Raw genomic sequence first — 18,379 nt, forward strand, 5'->3', positions numbered from 1 at the left:
ATCTACAAGACATTCTATTAATTTGAATTTACGAAATTCGATCTTTTCATTACACATTGTGAACATCATGAAAGACCGAGCATTCAATTAGATGCTAGGTAAGTGTTGTGACATGGAGACTTTGACATCCATATATCAGATTATACAAAGCCATTAGAACTGTGTAATATGCTTGACAATATGCTAAGCGCTAATCAATCAAAACATCAGATTTAAAAAGGACAATAAAATATTTCAGACGGCTAATGTCGTTTTATGGCAAGCTGCAGGTTATAGTGACACAAGCGGGGGGGGGGGGATGTCTTAATGAGGACTAATTAATCCTTAATTGTGTTCGTGAGTCAATTGTTGACCAATGACCATTATTGTTAATTATCTGTTAATCACATCAAGATCTCTCCCCTCTTTTATTTTTTGAAGTGTGTTGGGTGGACTAAATCTAGAATCCCTCCTTGGTTAACATATCATATCTATCTTATTCTACACCAGAATGATCGATCAATGCCATTGCCGTGATCGCGATTATGAAGAACAAGAAGAAGATAGGGCAAGCCTCCCATACACCCCATCAATTATTTATTCAAATTTTCTTTCATAACCTAGTGCTTTGGGGCCGGTTTATTTGTTTATTTTTTCCACATTAGTCGAGTTCTAAGTAATAATAACCTATCAAACTAGTAGAAAAATCAAAGATTTTTACTAATTGACAATAGGACATTTTATTCGGCCTAGCCAGGCAAGGAAAAAAAAAAGGTCAATAGAACTAATTAATTATAAGCATGGACTATGGATATAATTGACTTGGCAATAACACCCCCCCCCCATGTTTAGAAGTATGGACTATGGAGGGAGTAGATTTAGGTCGTGCAGAAGTATTGTAGAGAATCGCCAAAGGGCAAAAGAAAAGCGAAGAGAGAGAGGAACAGGAACTGGTCAAGGTAAGCTTTTGACCTTTTCCTTGAATTTTGGGGGTTTTGACATTCGGACCAGAGCGTGACTGTCTTTATCCGTCTCACGGGGATACACGCGTACACTGCCGCGATGAATTGGCTTCCTACTTTGCTGACTCAGCCACTCCACTCCCTCTAGATGTATAAACCATCCCACACTCTTGCCCTTGCTCTAGGTGTAAATCTCGAAACTGCCATTGTTTGTGGAAATGTGTTTGTGGCTTGGTAATTCTAGCTCTTTCGTTATCGATGGAACATGGATCTACAAACGGACAAACCCTTATGTGTGTTGAGCTTCATAATTCAATGAAATGACTCGACACGAAGTCTATGCTGTGATTGTTAGTATTATCTTTAGAGGATATCCAAATACGAGATACTTTAATGTGAAAGTTAATTTTAGGAGTTAGGCTTATTTGGGCAAATAAATATTAGATATTTGAATCAAATAATTTGATTCATTAGCAAAAAGTTTGTGGCCAACTAGGTAGAGTATTTCTCATGAACAACGTTAAATAAAGTTCAAGCCTCAAATCCTACCCCCAAAATAGAAGAATAAGAATAATTGTAAAGTTATTTATAACTTTTGACTAAAGTAAAGCATTTTTTTTTTCTTTCTGTTTATGCATGAGAATAGAGTTTTATTATTTATCAATATTTTGATGCTTTACATATAAAGTTTGGTTATAGATGTAGCCTAGTTGAAACTTTTTTTAAGAAAAATTTTTGAGATAAATTGTTGGTATTTACGTTTACTTAATCATGTCATGAGTAATCAACCTAGTACAAATTACAAAGATTTCATTGTCAGTTTTGCCATTTCACACAACTTATTAAGATCATAAAAAATAAAACATCCGTCTCCTATGTCCTATGCAACAACAGCTAAACTCATTAAAAGTTAGGTTATCTCTATATTTATAAACAAGAAATTAATATGATTGCTTACATATGAAAGTAAACTTCAATGAAACACACACTTAAATCCAAACCTAACTATGACTTTATAAGTAACGATGTGATCATTTGTATCATAGGATATGAAGCTTGAAACTAATTAACATTGATCCATGTTAATTCATAGATTTTTTAGGTTTATACATGTTGCTCGTAATTAGAGGAGCCAGCAAAGGGCAGTCCTGGAAACACAAACCCCTAGTCAGCGTCCACAAAAAGGAATAAGAAACGGTCTCGTCCCCGACCAAGCCTTAAACTCGCTCCCCATATATAACCACCAAACCAACCGACTCTTTCCTAATCATTCCACACCTCTCCTTTAATTTTCTTCCGTTTCACCTCTCCCCCTCCCCCAAAACATACCAATCCTTCAATCTCAGGACACCTCCCTGAAAATTAACAACCAACCACAAAATGGGTGCAACTGATAACCAGAACTCCTTCCTCAACCGCATCAGCATCCGACGAAACCAGGTGGTTTCCATGGAAGGTAGCCACGACCAGGAGCTCGAAGACCTCGAACACTTCCAGAAACACGTCGCCGATCGCTTCCTCGACCTTTTATCTCCTCCCGAAGACTCCCCCTCCGACCCGTTTCTGTCCATTGCCTGGATACGCAAGCTTCTCGACGTGTTTCTCTGCTGCGAGGCCGAGTTCAAGGCCGTCGTGCTGATGGGCCGCGACCCCATCCAGATCACCAAGCCTCCGCTCGACCGGTTGGTCCCGGAGTTTCTTGACCGAGTTGTGAAAGCTTTGGACATCTGCAATGCTGTTTCCAGCGGGGTTGAATCGGTCAGACATTTCCAGAAGCTGGCCGAGATTGCAGTTTCGGCTCTGGAGCAGCGCCCGATCGGCGACGGGCAGGTCCGGCGAGCCAAGAAGGCTTTGAATTCACTGGTCACGGCCATGGCAATTGAGGACAAAGAAGGGCAGACTACTAAGGCCACGGAGAGGACGTGGTCGTTTGGGCGGAGGACCGGAGTCTCGGCCCCGAATAAGGACAGGGCCGCCGGTCATTTCCGGGCTTTGTCTTGGGGCATGTCGAAGGGGTGGTCGTCGGCGAAGCAGATTCAGGCTATGTCGATGAACCTGGTGGCTCCGAGAGGGAATGAGACGTCGAGTTTGGTGCAGCCGGTGTACATTATGAGCACGATTATGCTGTTTGTGATGTGGATATTGGTGACGGCTGTGCCGTGCCAGGAGCGGACGGGGCTGATGACGCATTTTCAGGTGCCGAGGAACTTGGTGTGGGCGCAGTCGTTGATTGGTTTGCAGGACAAGATAGCGGAGGAGTGGAAGAAGAAGGAGAAGAAATGCGCGGCGGGGCTGCTGGAGGAGCTGCAGAAGATGGAGAAATTGGGGCAGTCTCTGATCGAGTTTGCGGATAATTTTCAGTTCCCGGCGGAGGCGGAGAGGCTAGAGGAGGTGGCGGCGCAGGTGGCGGAGCTGGCGGAGATTTGTAAGAGGATGGAGGAAGGGTTGGTGCCTCTGCAGCAGCAGATAAGGGAACTATTCCACAGGGCCGTGAGGAGCAGGACGGAGGTGCTTGAGGTATTGGACCAAGGTGGTAAAGGTACTCCACCCATGATGTGAAATTGGATTTGATTGAACAAACATGGTGCTTGGAGTTTTTTGATGCTGCAAAATGTGGATTAGTATAGTTATAGAAGAAGGGTTTGGTATTGGGTAGGATTGAGTATATATAGCTCTCTAAGAGCTTCAGCTGCTGATCAAGAAGATTGAGCTGAAGTAGTAATGCTTTGCTTATCTACTCTGTTTTTTTGGGTGTTAAATTATTTGAGTACAGAAACTCTAACTGGAAGAGGACATGTACATATACCCAATTAAGTTAATTGGTGTTTTCTCTTTTTTGTTGAGTTTTTGAAATCAGAGAATCACTTGTTCTTCAATTTCTCTTTGTTCCTTTCTTCTTTGTCATGTACAGGCTAGGGTGTTCTAAGAGTTTGTTGATATGGAATCCAAAGTTCAGTAGGGTTCCAAAAATCTCAGATTGTTTGTGTTCTGTTAGCACAGCTTCTTGCGATTGGCTTTCACCTATTCATTGTTCAAGTGTTAAAGATAAGATGCATAAAAGTTTAACTACCAACCGAAAGTCAAAAAGGTTACAACCGCAAATTGGGGCATAGATAGCTTCAATGATGAAATTATTGACATTCATGCATGCCACTTTATCTCACCGGAGCAATCCGGCCCACCAACCAAGTTTTATTTGCTAAATCGGTAAATTCTAAGATTTTTCTATTATATAAGGAGTTTTGAAGAGGGCAAAAAGTAGTTTTGTATTGTTTCGAAGCGTTGAGACTTCAGCGTCGTTAAACTAGAATGCATGCCCGCGCGTTGCTGCGGGATTTGGATCGAGTTTGCAGATAATTTTCAGTTCCCGGCGGAGGCGGAGAGGCTGGAGGAGGTGGCGGCGCAGGTGGCGGAGCTGGCGGATATTTGCAATAGGATGGAGGAAGGGTTGGTGCCTCTGCAGCAGCAGATAAGGGAACTGTTCCACAGGGCCGTGAGGAGCAGGACGGAGGTGCTTGAGGTTTTGGACCAAGGTGGTAAAGGTACTCCACCCATGATGTGAAATTGGATTTGATTGAACAAACATGGTGCTTGGAGTTTTTTGATGCTGCAAATGTGGATTGTATAGTTATAGAAGAAGGGTTTGGTTTTGGGTAGGATTGAGTATATATAGCTCTAATAGCTTCAGCTGCTGATCAAGAAGATTGAGCTGATGTAGTAATGCTTTGGTTATCTACTCTGTTTTTTTTTTTGGGTGTTTAATTATCTGAGTACCCCTAAACGAAACTCTAACTGGAAGAGGACTTGTACACATACCCAATTAAGTTGGTGTTTTCTCTTTTTGTTGAGTTTTTGAAATCAGAGAATCACTTGTTCTTCAATCTCTCTTTGTTCCTTTCTTCTTTGTCATGTACAGGCTAGGGTGTCCTGAGCATTTGTTGATATTACTAATATACGAAAGTTGAGTACGTTCCACTGTTATTACTGTTCATCAAGGGGTGGAGAAGACTTTTTCGTCCTTGCTTTTTTGTTAAATTTCAGGAGTAATCGGTGTTTCGGATGATGTTCTCTGGGCAGATGCGTCTTTGGACAGCGGTTTTCAGTTTTGTAGTGGTGTCCGACACGATGTCGGCTGGGTCTATCCGTCTTTCGGTATGGGAAAATGTTTAGAAAAGTAGAGGAGCAGGAGAGCCATAAGTTTGGGTTTGTGTTGGAAAGTTACTGAGCGATCGAAGGTTTGCAGATTTTCTTTTGCTGGGTTCGTTTTTCTGGCTTCATTAAGATGCTTGGAAATTTTTTTTCAGTTTTTGGTTAGACTGATCTCTCTGTTTTATGTGATACAAGGGATTGTGGTGTTTTGATAGAAAGAGAAGTAAGAGTGTTTGGTTTCGGGAGAGTGAGGATTGCAGGTATGGAACTTTTCTCTTGCTATGGTTTCTGTTAGTTGTCGTTTTCGTTGATTGGGTGTTTTCGTTGTTGGTTTTGGATTAATATGGGTTTTTATGTTTTGGGGGGTTTTGTTTCTTTGGATATGGAATCTGGGTAATTGATTGAGAGGGTTTCAGGTTGTGAGCTTCGGTTGTATTGGTTGCTATTAATTTTTTATCAAAATCTGCAGGAATTTGTGATTTATGTAATTTTGTCTTCAAATGTGCTGATGTGTATCTTTTGTTGCTTTTAGCGATAGAGATTCGAAAGTACTTGCAGTAAAGGGATGAGTTTAGGATCAAAGTGTGCTCTGATTGTAAACACTTTGTGCTAGGATTCTGACCCTTTATTTCTGCTGAATATTCTGTTTGTTCTATAGTTTTAAATTTTCTTCTTTGTGAGAACTTTGTTGGGTATTTGAATCATTGTGGTTCTTTCTGCTGTCGTTTTTTATTGGGCGACTTTGTTGTTGTTAATTTTGAATTGATATTGGTTTTTATGTCTTAGACCATTTGTTTATCTTCGAGTTCGGGATCTCGATGATTGATCGAAAAGATTTGAAAGCTCAAGCTATGTTTTTAATGTTTAACACTTCAAAATTTTTGATTACATGATAGTCTACTTGATTTCATGGATTTCTTTTGTGATTTTTGTTAGATTGGTTGCTATTTGATTTAAATATGTCTTCAAATGTTCTTATCTGTATCATCTGTAGATCAACTCTCTCATTGTTAATTATGCAGCATGTTATTGATCTGAGCATTGCTTTTGTTTTGCAATATCTAAATTGCCTAAACAGTTGGGTTAAGGGTTTAGTCATAAGAATTGGAAAATGGTTCTAGCAAAGACATAAGTTTGGATGATCGGTATAAATGATGTCCTGAAAAGTCTAAATAATGAAAAAAAAGTCTAGCTGATTTGACTAAAACCGACAAAGGTTTAACTTTGTCTTCAGATGTTCTCCTATTTTAAAGAATAAATACTATATCACCAGAATGATAAGATACTGCAATGTTTTTGATACATGACTCACTTCATACTTACTTCCAATCCTTGAAATCAAAAGACCAAAACACATTGTTTAACATTTACTCTGTATTAATTTTTGTCTTTATTGTTGTTAAATTGGATTTTGCAGTCAAATACATGCTTCATCTGCGAGTTAAACATTAGTTGTTAGTAGGTTAGCATCAGATGGCAACTAACTTTGTAATCTGTGTCTTATACCACAAAGTCCAAATATATTTTCTCCTCTTTTTCTCAAAGCAATCTAAAATTTTCCTATGCTCAATTCAAAACTTTAAAACTAACAGAACAGTATAAACATTGTGCATATACTGCCTTTAGATATAGAGTACAGAACAGCATCCTGGCATCTATTTTTGACAATAGCATATATTTTTGATAAACAAGATGCTGCAATTCTTATCTATTTCTGTCAAATCGCTCTTGATGTTTTATAGTTTCTGTTAAACAAAGGAACTTGTATAAAAATTTTGTAGTTATGCTCAACAAGATGTGTTTATATGTTTGGTGAGCACTTGATCAACTTTGGTATTTTCGAGATAGCCATAGTTAGCCTTTTCAATTAACACAGTGTATGACAATATCTTTCTTAATCGAGACATAAACAGAGACGATAATCGAAAGGGGTTTGTAGAGACATATATTAGGAATATTAATTGATATTGTTAATGTTACTTTCACAAAATTTCTTTAAGATTTTGTAAAATTTTCTGTATCTTTTTCTGACATATAACACTCATCACACCACTGAATTTCAATGATATGTACAATGTACTAGATTGATGAGTGAACTGAGCTAGGTAATGCAATGCTCGGTATCTCATGCTAGGAATAAAATCATAAAAGAGATGAAATGGTTGGTTGCTCTAGCTAGCTCATGATTATATCTGAGAATTTATGCTCACTTGATTTATTAAGTATCCTAGCATGAAATTACCTTGCTTTTGTCTTCTTTCAGAAGCACAATCTGATCCAGTGCTTGGCAGTCAATCTATAAGTGACAGAGGGGCTCAAATGCCAGTGGGTCGAGATGTTCAGTCGTTTCGGTAATCATAATTTGATTTTTTTTTTTCCTGTTTCTATTTTGTGTTGCTTTCCTTATTACAATATATGCCGCAACTTTTTAAATACACCCCTTTCGGGTTTGTCTTTCAGAATTTTTGTAGCAACCTGGAATGTAGGAGGGAAATCTCCCCATAGTGGCTTCTATGCTTTTGAATTTGGTCCTTAAATAACATTGGCAAAGCGCGGGCACAATTTCTAGTGAATTCGAAAGTTCAGTAGGGTTCGATAGTTTCTGTTCTGTTAGCTTCTTCTGATTGGCTTTCAACTATTCATTGTTAAAGTGTTAAAGATAAGATGCATAAAAGTTTTAACTACCAACCGAAAGTCAAAAAGGTTACAACCGCAAATTGGGGCATAGATAGCTTCAATGATGGAATTAGTGGCATTCATGTATGCCACTTTATCTCACCGGAGCGATCCCACCAACCAGGTTTTATTTGTTAAATCGGTCAATCCTAAGCTTTTCCTATTATAAGCAGTTTTGAAGTGGACCAAAGTAGTTTTGTATTGTTTTAGCGTATTGAGACTTCAGAATGATAAACTGTTAAATTAGTCACCGTTCACAGTATACACAATAAACTTATTGATGCAATAGATTCCAACTCCAAAGTTCAATTCTCAAGGGTACAGTAGAATACATTGACAAAAAAAGGTATTACATGCATTACTTCGAGTAAATAACCAAGAATCTGTCCCAAATTGTGGGCACACACAATCTTTTTTTTTTGGTAATGAAATAACTTCATTGAGTGACAAAGCCCAAACGGCCCAGCAAAAGCTTAAGAGGCCAAAGAAAGATACAACCCTAAAGGAAAAGGTCCATCTCCACCTAAGACCAGTCCAGATGATAGGAACAGGAAAAGACCCACAAAAAAAACAGGGAAGTACAAAGTACAGACTCCAATCACATCTTCGTCGCCGGGGGGCAAGGGAGACCGTCATTTCTTAGAACCAATGTTAGGGATGGTGGTGGCTGGTTAGCCCATCGCTGAGGACCCACCGTCCCATAGACAAGCGATGCCACATAGTGAGCAACCTTGTTCGCTTCACGGGGAACCCAGTCCCATTTGCACTCCTCAAAACCAGTTGCTAGCTTTCGAATGTGTTCAAGTATTGGGTAGGTTTTCCAGTTCTTTCCCCGACCTAACCCTTTTAGATCCAATACTACCTCTTTAGCATCTGATTCAAAGTGAACCTTTCTCAGGTTCAGTGCGTTGGCCAGGGAGATACCATGGAGGAGAGCAGATGCTTCCGCTTTCGCAACTGATCCGCAGGTGGCTTTAGTGGCTGATCCGCTAATGCACATCCCAGTTGAGTCCCTCACCATGACTCCCAGCCCTGCAGTAGAAGGTGGCCTCCAGGCAGCGTCACAGTTTATTTTAAAAAAAACCCACTAGAAGGGGTCACCCAATGAGTTTGGGCACGCACCTCCCGATTAAGAGTAGCAAACAGGATTGTCACTCCCAACTCGTGATTTGGCATCATCGTTGCTGCATGTAATTCCGAAGCCAGGGATACCGCAGAGGAGATGGTCAAGTGTGGTGATAAGGGCATATGGCCTTCCAAATGGCCCAGCATAAGAAACTCATCAAAGTAAGTACTCTGTTCCGATTGCTATCATTATGATCTGTTCTTGCTATCTTTAGGAACCAAACATTGAAAGTTGTAAAGTTCTGTTTATCCACAAGTAATCCCAGAGGAGAGCCAAACCAAACCCCCTCCACCCATGGGCATAGGAACAGTAGGTGTTCAAAAGTTTCCTCTGCATCCCCACAGATGGGGCATAAGGGAGAGAGATTAACTTTCCTTTTAAACAGATTGTACATGGTTGGTGCTGCACCATTCAGGACCCTCCATAGGAATAGTCTAACCTTAGGCAGAGTCTTGATTTTCCAAAGGCATTTCCAGACCATTGGGTCAATAGTGTGAGACGAGCTGCAAGTTGTTTGGTGTGGTATATAGCTATTCTTGTGCCCCCAATGGTAGCCCGATTTCATTGAGTAGCTCCCATCTTTGTTCCAAGGCCACACTAAACGATCTTGTTCCCCCTCCAGATCAATAGGTATTTTTAGTATACAGTTCACCTCCTCTAGTTGTAGTAAATGGGTAATGCTGTCAATTGTCCAGCTCCTTGTCTCCCAGTTAATTAGTGAATTGACAAGAGTAGGAGTGGAGGGGGGCCTATCCGCAGGTGTGAGGACCCCAGTGTGGGGAGGGGGCACCCACTGATCCTTCCATCTCCTGATATTGGAGCCAGAGATGACTTGCCTCCTACTTCCCTTTAGTATACTGTCTCTAGCTGCCAACAAACTAGACCAATTCGAAGAGGCTCTGTAGCCTTTTACAGCTTCAAAGAAACTACAATTAGGGAAATACCTTGCTTTTAAAACTTGAGCCCAGAGAGACTGGGGTTCCTGGAAGCACACACAATCTAAGGTCCCGTTTGGATGGCAGCAAATCATGGTATGTAATGAGAATTAATTTCATTTTCCATGTAGAGATGTCGTTTGTTTGTAATTAGAGATTGGAAAGGAAATAAAAAATGAGATTTGACTGAAAATTGACTCCCTCATAAAGCCTGAATTGAATTACCTAGAGATTGAACCTTTTGTTTATTCAACTCACACGATATATGAAATCAAGATTTCAAAGGCACAAAGGCGACAATGTGTCAATTTAATATGAATTGTTTATGGCATCAAAAATGCATTTTTAAATCATATAACAAATAACAATACTTTGCCTAAAAATAAAAATTATAGCCTTAAATAATAACAAATAAAGACGTGTCAAGAATAGAAATAAAACTTGCACCATAAATTGAATCTTATTTTTTAGAATCAAAGGAGGTCAGTCAGATTTATAATTCACTAAGCAGTACCAGAAACGACACACCCCATAGGGGCCAACAGAAAGAGCCGTCTTTTAGGACATGCAGAAGACTTATACTAAGACAGAGCCTCGCACTCTCGGGTACACCCACCTTTTAATGACAAATAAGCATCTTTATTCTAACAAGACCTAGAGACTTGGAAGCAAATAAAATAAAAGGTGACAACCGAGCAACTAGACCTTGCAACCCATAGTGAAATTAAACATTGCAATATGAGGATGCAGCACTTGCATCCCCAACAGAACCATCATTTGCATGCAGTTCCTCTATAAGTGCCTCAGAGTTCTTGCATGCCTTCTCCACCGAAGCTTGAATCACACTATCAGTGTCATGATGCCTCCACTTCTTGGATTTTCTTCCCTGTAATTCTTTCTCAAGAGCTCTTGCACATTTAGGCCTATTCTTACTTCCCCTTGGCCTTCCCAATTTCTTCTTCCTTGGCGAGACAATAAGCTGCCCATTTTTATGTTGCAAAACAAGCTGCATACCATCATCAACCTGAAACAGAGGTTCTGAGTTAGAGCGATACCTCTTACCTACACGATCCAAAGCTTCCACAGCCTTTCGCTGATATAGAACGGTTGGCGACAGTGATTGAAGAACAGCTCGATCGTGAGAAAGGAAAACCCAGTTTGCTGCAAATTTGACATTTGGTGTCTGAATCGTGATTTCTATACCTTTTCGGAAAGGGAACGACACTAGGAACAAAACTCGTCGCTATGCCACGACATGTGGGCTTTTTGGGGCTTTCAGGATCGTTTAGGGCCTCAAAACTACAATTTACTATTTTTCAGAATTTTTTGTTTTCTAATTTGTTTTGGATTTGTTTTGTTTTAACCCGTGGGCTTTAGGGTTTCTTTGTTAGTCGCCCTAGGGTTTCTTTTCCCATATATAAGCAACCTTAAACGGCTGCAGAACCTATCTTTTATCAAATTATCAATCAAATTGAGAGTTTTCTCATTATCTCTGTTGGACTCCAGATTTCTTGTTTAGGTTTATTACTAGTAAACCTAGGGTTACTTTCGACTGTGTCATTCGCTTGGACCCAATCACTAAATCTGGTTTCGAAAATGATTCCAGATCCATTGTAACACTACCACCGTCCAACTTGGACTTCTGAACCACAGCCAGAGGTAGTCCACACCCTATTTTCACTGATCCCATAGTTTTATGAACTTGGGACGTCCAATTCTCCAGGAAAGCAGAGAGATTCAAACCTGCAAACAAAGGTGCAGGGTGCAGGGTGCATGATAGCTTCACTCCACGCAGACTGAACCTGAGGAAACTCCATCTCCACCGACTCTCCAAACTTGCTACTCGATCCCGTGTCCACTAGCGTAACATACCCTTAGAAACTTGGTTTCCTTCCTCCTCAGACCTAGGGTTTGGCGATTTTTCTGATAATGAAAGTCCAGCCAAAGAAGAGGCTTGCAATTGAGCCAAGATTTCATCCTTCTCTTTTGTCAACAAACTGTCGCAGCCTGTCTCTTCATGCTCAAAAAAGCCACAGCTACGACAGAAGCCTCTAACTTTTTCATAGGTGAAAGACAGCTCCGGCGCTACTATTGGTGAAAATTCAAAGAGTTTTCAAACCCTAATCCTTCGCCGGACATCAAGCACCAAACGAATCATTTGTTCTTCCTCTTTCCTATGCAGCGCAGATTGGTCAAATCGGATCACCCTACCCAGGGTCGATCCTACCAAGTTCGGAGCCGCCTTGTTTCGTAGCCCTACCAGAAGGCCCTTGACAGCAACCCAAGTTTCCATCAGATTTAGGGGGACATTAGCCACCGGGTTTATCCCACCGTACCCACCCAGCACGAGCATTGTATTCCTGTAAAACCAAGGCCCTCCATGCAAGACATTGTTACACTCAGCCTCCCTATCAAACTGAAACACAAATCGATCTCCCATATCTTGAATCGAAAGCCCCGATTTCATACGCCAAATCGTAGAAATAGTACATTTGAAGCCTAGGAATTTGGATTTAGGGCCAAGAAGTCGACCGCCATATACCATCGATTAGCTTGCAGCGCTGCAAGTCCCGCCGATCCCAAAGAAACACGCGCAGAGTCCTCCTGATGAAGACCGACCTGATTGTTCTCCTCCATCTGAGCCATGGCGACATGAAGAATTGATAATATTTTCTCGAGGATAGGCCACGAAGAAACCCTAACAGACGGCTAGGTCACAAACAAAACCATAGACCTACGTATTCGCATTTGCAGGTTCATGAAAATTTTAATTCGCCTTTTTTTTTTTTTTTTGATACATTAAAAGACTCAGAATTAATAAAACAGAAAATGGATTTGAGAGTCGCAGTTATTACATAACAATTGTCGTCATGCTTAAACCTGGCACAAAACTAAAAAATTACATACCCGACACAATTGGTAATATAACAATTGTCCTCATACCTTCCACAACTAGGGGGCCTGAAGATGGATTTGGTGAGACTCACCAATTGGTACATTATAGTCCCCATCGAGCACTATTAAGGGGTCGAAATGCATCCTCATCCTCAGACTCTGTGGAAATCCCATCCCCATCAAAGTATTCAGGTTTCTCATAGACGACGTCCTTAGGTCTAGGACAATCTTTACAGTCCTCCCACTGCCAGTGACCAATACCGTTACAATAAGCACACCTCTTCAGCATAGCATATCCTCCCGTAGACTTGACTCTCTTAACACAGCACACCTTTCCAATACGGTGACAACCCCGGCACATTGTCTCAGAGTCATGACCAATTTTAGTGCCTTGAGGAAAATATTTTAGGAATGGGCAGGTTAAATTAAGGAATGGACAGAAAAGCATTTCAAAAATACCCACCTCTCTGAAAGCTTAAACTGCGTCGTTTCAGTTTCCCGGACATATTTGGTAACGTGCTCCAATGACCAGTACCCACCTCTCTGAAAATACCGAAACTGCAATCACAGTTTCACAGCGCAACTCATCACACTGACCTTTCAACCCCCTCAAGAGCCACCCACCCTAGCAATCAATTACTGTACTTTAATCCCACAAATATCAAGCTCAAAATCCAATGTCTTCTTCTTCTTCAGGTCCGACCTCTACAAAATCAAACCCACTGCAATTTTCATTTCCTCTTCTTCTTCTTCTTCAATCACTGCAATCCCTAATCCTCTCTTTCTTGTTTCCCAAGCTACAGTACTTCGCGCTAGACGAATGGCCTCCACCATCGCCAACTCTCTCTCCTTCAAGCTCGGCGTTCCTCTCCGCCCTCATCCTCACACCTCCGCTTCACTCGGATTCACAACCTTCCGCCGAAGCTACGTCGTTTCGTCCTCTGCTTTCGCCAATCAAAACCGCGAGTCAGTTCATTCTTTCCAGTTTTGAACTCGGCTATTGATATCAAAATTTCTTTTGTTCAACTAGTTAAATCTTTGCAGGTATGTGATTGTTGGCGGTGGCAATGCGGCTGGCTACGCGGCTAGGACTTTCGTCGAAAATGGAATGGCCGATGGGCGCCTTGCTATTGTATCTAAAGAGGTAATGAACATTTTCGAGGTTTTTTTTCGATTAGTTTGTGTGGTTATTGTTATCACATTGTGAAAATTTTGTGTGTTGTATGAACAGGCTATTGCGCCTTATGAGCGTCCAGCTCTGACTAAAGCGTATCTGTTCCCATTAGATAAGAAGCCGGCTCGCTTACCTGTAAGTTTTTCATATAAATGTGAGTTTTCGTGTAAATGTGAATACGAAATGATGGTATCTATGTGTACTGTTTACGAGTTTCAAAGTTGAAATGTATTGTTATAGGGGTTTCATACTTGTGTTGGATCTGGTGGGGAGAGGCAAACACCTGACTGGTATAAAGAAAAAGGGATAGAGGTAAATTGATTCTTCTAACTGCTCAATAAGATTTTCGCATTTGTGCGACTGTGATGATTTAGTGTTGGTGTTTCTTTTGAACTTTCTATATAGATGTTCTATGAAGATCCGGTTACAAATATTGATATCGAAAAGCAAACCCTGACTACAGATTCAGGGAAACTGCTTAAGTATGGATCACTTATAATTGCTACAGGATGCACAGCCTCAAGGTGCTTTTTGATAATCTTTTTCATTTACTGAGTAGTTATTATGTATACTAAGTGCTGCTAGATTATACATGCATAAATTGAAGCAAACTGGCTTTCTGGACTACTGTTTCGTCAGATTGCCAGAGAAAATAGGAGGAAACCTACCTGGTGTTCATTATATCCGGGATGTTGCCGATGCTGATGCACTTATATCATCGTTGGTGAGTTTAATTGTTTTTACTTTCTAGCGTACTTGCTTCAATTGGTGCTCTCCATGTTGCAAGTGATGATGTAACTTTCCATTTGAAAATATGAAGATGTATCTGTTTCTTCAATGCTGAAACTTTTGAACAACTGCATGAATATTAACTGAGATCAATTCTAAGTCCCACATTATCACAATTGTATACTATTTGAGGATTAGCTGTACTGCCTTTGATCGTCTTTAGGCACTTCAAAGAAAACTTGATTGACATAAGGCACTGAATATGCTTGCCTTTTCACACTGCAATCTTATTTACAGTCAAAGACTTTATTCTACTACTTTGATGCTGTATGCTTGCATACTACATGCATATTTTGGCATTTTATCATAGGAGTGTAAAATTTATCAATTCACAAAAAGATAGATCCTTCATTTGTTCCAAATTTTGGAACAACCTATCAACATCCTGCTATATCGTTTGTCTTACCACATTGAATTATATACATATAATTGAATACCCAACGTTGATGGAAACGCAAAATGCAGTAGAGTGCGTTTACAAGGTTTGATTTGTTCAATAAGAGTATTGAGACTCTTACATTAAATAAGTATCTGGGCTTCTCTTTTGTTCTTGTCTTAAGTTGAACAGCTAATTCCTTTCTGTAAAACTTTACATCTTATTTCTCAGGAGAAAGCACAGAAGGTGGTCATTGTCGGTGGTGGTTATATTGGTATGGAGGTTGCTGCAGCAGCTACTGGTTGGAAACTTGATACAACAGTATGTGTTATGTTCAATTGCTGCATTTTATGTTTGTGGGGATGAGGATAACATAACTTTCATGAAGTGAAAAAGTGCTATTTTGTAACTTGGCACCTATAGTTTCCTTCTCTGATTTTTACTTCAACTTTTTGTTTATTAAGGTCATATTTCCAGAGAACCATCTTATGTCAAGACTGTTTACTCCTTCACTTGCCCGGAGATATGAAGAATTCTACAAAGAGAATGGTGTTAAATTCTTAAAGGTACTCCCTCTTTCTGGTACCTACATTGCATGTCAGAATTTTCACTGAACCTGGCTGATTAAGCATATTCAATTATGGACCAGGGTAACTCCCTAAAGAATATAGAAGCTGGTTCCAATGGACGTGTAACTCATGTTAAGCTTGAAGATGGATCTAATATAGAAGCAGACGCAGTAAGTTGGTGTTCCTACTTCCTACACATCTCTTGATTTATTTATTTAATTTTGGGTGTCACGTTGCACTATACATCTTGGATAATGTAATGAAGTGTGCCAAGGCCTGATTTTACATTAAAAATACAATAAAGAAGATGAAGAAATTGTAATAAGTTTCCCTCCATTTCTTTTGTCTTTTGCAGGTAATTGTTGGTATAGGAGCAAAACCTGCTGTCGGTCCTTTTGAAAGGGTGGGTTTAGATTCCAGTGTTGGTGGTATACAGGTACTCATTTAAATTTACGCTGCCAGAGTTGTTTCCTGAGTATGTTAGCTGTTTACATCCATTTAGATGTATATTAAATTATGAATCATGCAAAATTTAACTACTAAAACCTTTGATAAGATATATGAGTAATAATGTAAAGCATGTGTAGGTAGGTTTTTATTTTGTGCTACTTTTATGTCATCAGAGGTTTAAAGTTCCAACTACAAAGCCATTTTTTCTGCCAAGAATTGTATGAAATTAATATCCTGGTTTAGGAATTTAGATTTTGATAATTGATTCAAATTTGTTTGCCAGGATTAGTAGAACGTCTATTTACTTATTGTGTGCCATCTGTGATTGTACTTTCAAAACCAAGGTTGATGGTCTGTTCCGGACAAGTGTACCTGGAATCTTTGCAGTTGGAGATGTTGCAGCATTCCCATTGAAGGTAGCTTTTTACTTAATTAGATGCAAAACTTCTTTCCTAGTTTGAATTTTAAAAGATAATATCTTACCACTGAACAGATCTACAATCGTATAGCACGGGTGGAACATGTAGATCATGCTCGTCGATCTGCCCACCATTGCATTAAAGCTCTACTGACTGCACAAACTCACACGTAAGTTGGACTTCATATTTGTAGTCTAATCTTCTATCTTTACAATATTAGAATTCTTTCAGCTTTCAAGATTTCTTTGTGCCAAAACTGCTTTGTTAATGATCTGAGTTACTGCATAATGCCCAGATATGATTATCTTCCATCTTTCTACTCGAGGGTATTTGAGTATGAAGGAAGCCCGAGGAAAATATGGTGGCAATTTTATGGGGACAATGGTAAGCATATGTGATGTTTGATTCTTTTTTATACTTTATGTTTTGTTATTGGATGATGTCAGTTAGTTCCTTTCTTGTACTTTACACCGCTTTCATTTTATTCAACAGTTGGAGAGACGGTTGAAGTTGGGAATTTTGATCCTAAGATTGCAACTTTCTGGATAGATTCTGGTAATATATACAGTTTCTGCGTCCGTACATGTACTGGGGTTTGTAATAACAGCTGATATGCTAATTTTATTCTTGCTTCACTTCAGGTAAACTGAAAGGTGTTCTCGTTGAAAGCGGAAGCCCTGAGGTACTTTCTTAGTATGTTTTATTTTCTTTAGTCAGACAAGGAACAGATCTGGGTCTACAACCAATGAACCCAGAACTTGTCCTTGGACGGAGGTCCAGTTTCCAGATATCAGTAAAGATAGAAGAGTCGTGATAATGGGAGACAGTTACATAAATTAGTTTTTAGTATAAGAGCATGTGACAAAAATTTGGTGAAATATAAGAGACAATGAAAGAATACCCAAATAGGTGAAAGGTTGGCAATATAAAGGAACTCACTGTCATACACTAGTAGTTGGGTTGTTGAAAGTTTGAAACACTTTACATGTAAAATGGAAATTTGTGTTTTTAGTGTGATATCATTTTCCCTGCATGGTTCTAACACCGCATTTTGCTTGTTAAGGAATTCCAACTCCTTCCAAACCTTGCAAGGAGCCAGCCTATTGTTGATAAAGCCAAGCTTCAGAATGCATCTTCAGTTGAGGAGGCACTAGCCATTGTTGGGTCATCAGTATAGGTCGGAGCTGCAGTATAGTCTGGAAAAGTGCTCTTAATTATGCATTGTCCATCATAAGATTCATAACCCGCCGAGTTTTGCATCTATACATAACGATGTTTCATTAGGGGATGAATACCTGTTTCCATGTTAGCGAGCTTCATTGTCTGAGCCTCGTCTCTTGGTGAATTTATAGTAGTCGCCACGGTGCAGGAACTTTCATAGAGAGATTGTATAATGCAATTGTTAACAGGTTCAGTACTTGGTTATAGACGAAGAATAAAAGGAGCTACGGAGCTGTAGTTGTAAACGGTCATTGTTCCTCAACATAATAAATTCGATTGCAGCATTTTGAGGCAACACTACATGACTCGAGTTTTGTTTCTTCTTGACCTGACGATTCATTAGTCTCATACGCCGTTTCTTAAAGGGTTATGATCTTGAAGCATTTCGCTAATCACCGATTATAGAACTTGTGCATTCGTTTTCAGAAATAGGATCATTTGCAGAGCTTGAGGATATATACAACTAAAAACTAAAAACTATCTGGAAATGATTGAATATAATGATTATCATACTCGTCTTTATGATTAATTTGATCTTCTCTTAAATAATAAAACTGGGTTAGCAGATGACCTCACTGCTTTGCTTATGATAGATGTAGAAACGTTGATGGCGTTCTGGTTTTAACTGGTTTGATTAGGACCCAAAAAACATATATAAA

General features: G+C 39.7%; 2 protein-coding genes across 3 annotated transcripts; both read left to right on the top strand.

Annotated features, from left to right (window-relative positions):
* The first annotated feature begins 2,189 nt into the window (after positions 1-2,189).
* LOC133742484 (protein ROH1A) lies at positions 2,190-3,817 on the top strand. Its single transcript, XM_062170158.1, has one exon. The coding sequence runs from the start codon at positions 2,322-2,324 to the stop codon at positions 3,498-3,500; it is 1,179 nt and encodes a 392-aa protein (XP_062026142.1). The 5' UTR covers positions 2,190-2,321; the 3' UTR covers positions 3,501-3,817.
* A 1,481-nt stretch (positions 3,818-5,298) lies between these two features.
* LOC133742483 (monodehydroascorbate reductase, chloroplastic/mitochondrial) lies at positions 5,299-18,020 on the top strand. 2 transcript variants are annotated; one of them, XM_062170157.1, is made up of 18 exons: positions 5,299-5,350; positions 7,354-7,441; positions 13,526-13,688; positions 13,767-13,866; positions 13,954-14,031; positions 14,137-14,208; positions 14,302-14,420; positions 14,536-14,620; positions 15,293-15,382; positions 15,526-15,627; positions 15,711-15,800; positions 15,986-16,066; positions 16,425-16,496; positions 16,574-16,668; positions 16,795-16,883; positions 16,992-17,054; positions 17,141-17,181; positions 17,563-18,020. In XM_062170157.1, exons 2-18 carry the CDS (start codon positions 7,426-7,428, stop codon positions 17,674-17,676), a joined length of 1,470 nt encoding a protein of 489 aa, XP_062026141.1. In that variant the 5' UTR covers positions 5,299-5,350; positions 7,354-7,425; the 3' UTR covers positions 17,677-18,020. The 2 variants fall into 2 exon arrangements, with proteins under 2 accessions (XP_062026141.1, XP_062026140.1); XM_062170156.1 differs by lacking the exons at positions 5,299-5,350; positions 7,354-7,441 and adding an exon at positions 13,246-13,418.
* Positions 18,021-18,379: the final 359 nt, after the last annotated feature.

The sequence above is a fragment of the Rosa rugosa genome, chromosome 4, assembly GCF_958449725.1.
Source record: "Rosa rugosa chromosome 4, drRosRugo1.1, whole genome shotgun sequence".
NCBI lineage: Eukaryota > Viridiplantae > Streptophyta > Magnoliopsida > Rosales > Rosaceae > Rosa > Rosa rugosa.

Coding starts and splice junctions, on each gene's coding strand:
- LOC133742484 (XM_062170158.1), top strand. CDS start 2,322: ATGGGTGCAACTGATAACCAGAACTCCTTCCTCAACCGCATCAGCATC.
- LOC133742483 (XM_062170156.1), top strand. Junction 15,628..15,710: donor ATGGTGTTAAATTCTTAAAG/GTACTCCCTCTT, acceptor ATTATGGACCAG/GGTAACTCCCTAAAGAATAT. Junction 15,801..15,985: donor CTAATATAGAAGCAGACGCA/GTAAGTTGGTGT, acceptor TGTCTTTTGCAG/GTAATTGTTGGTATAGGAGC.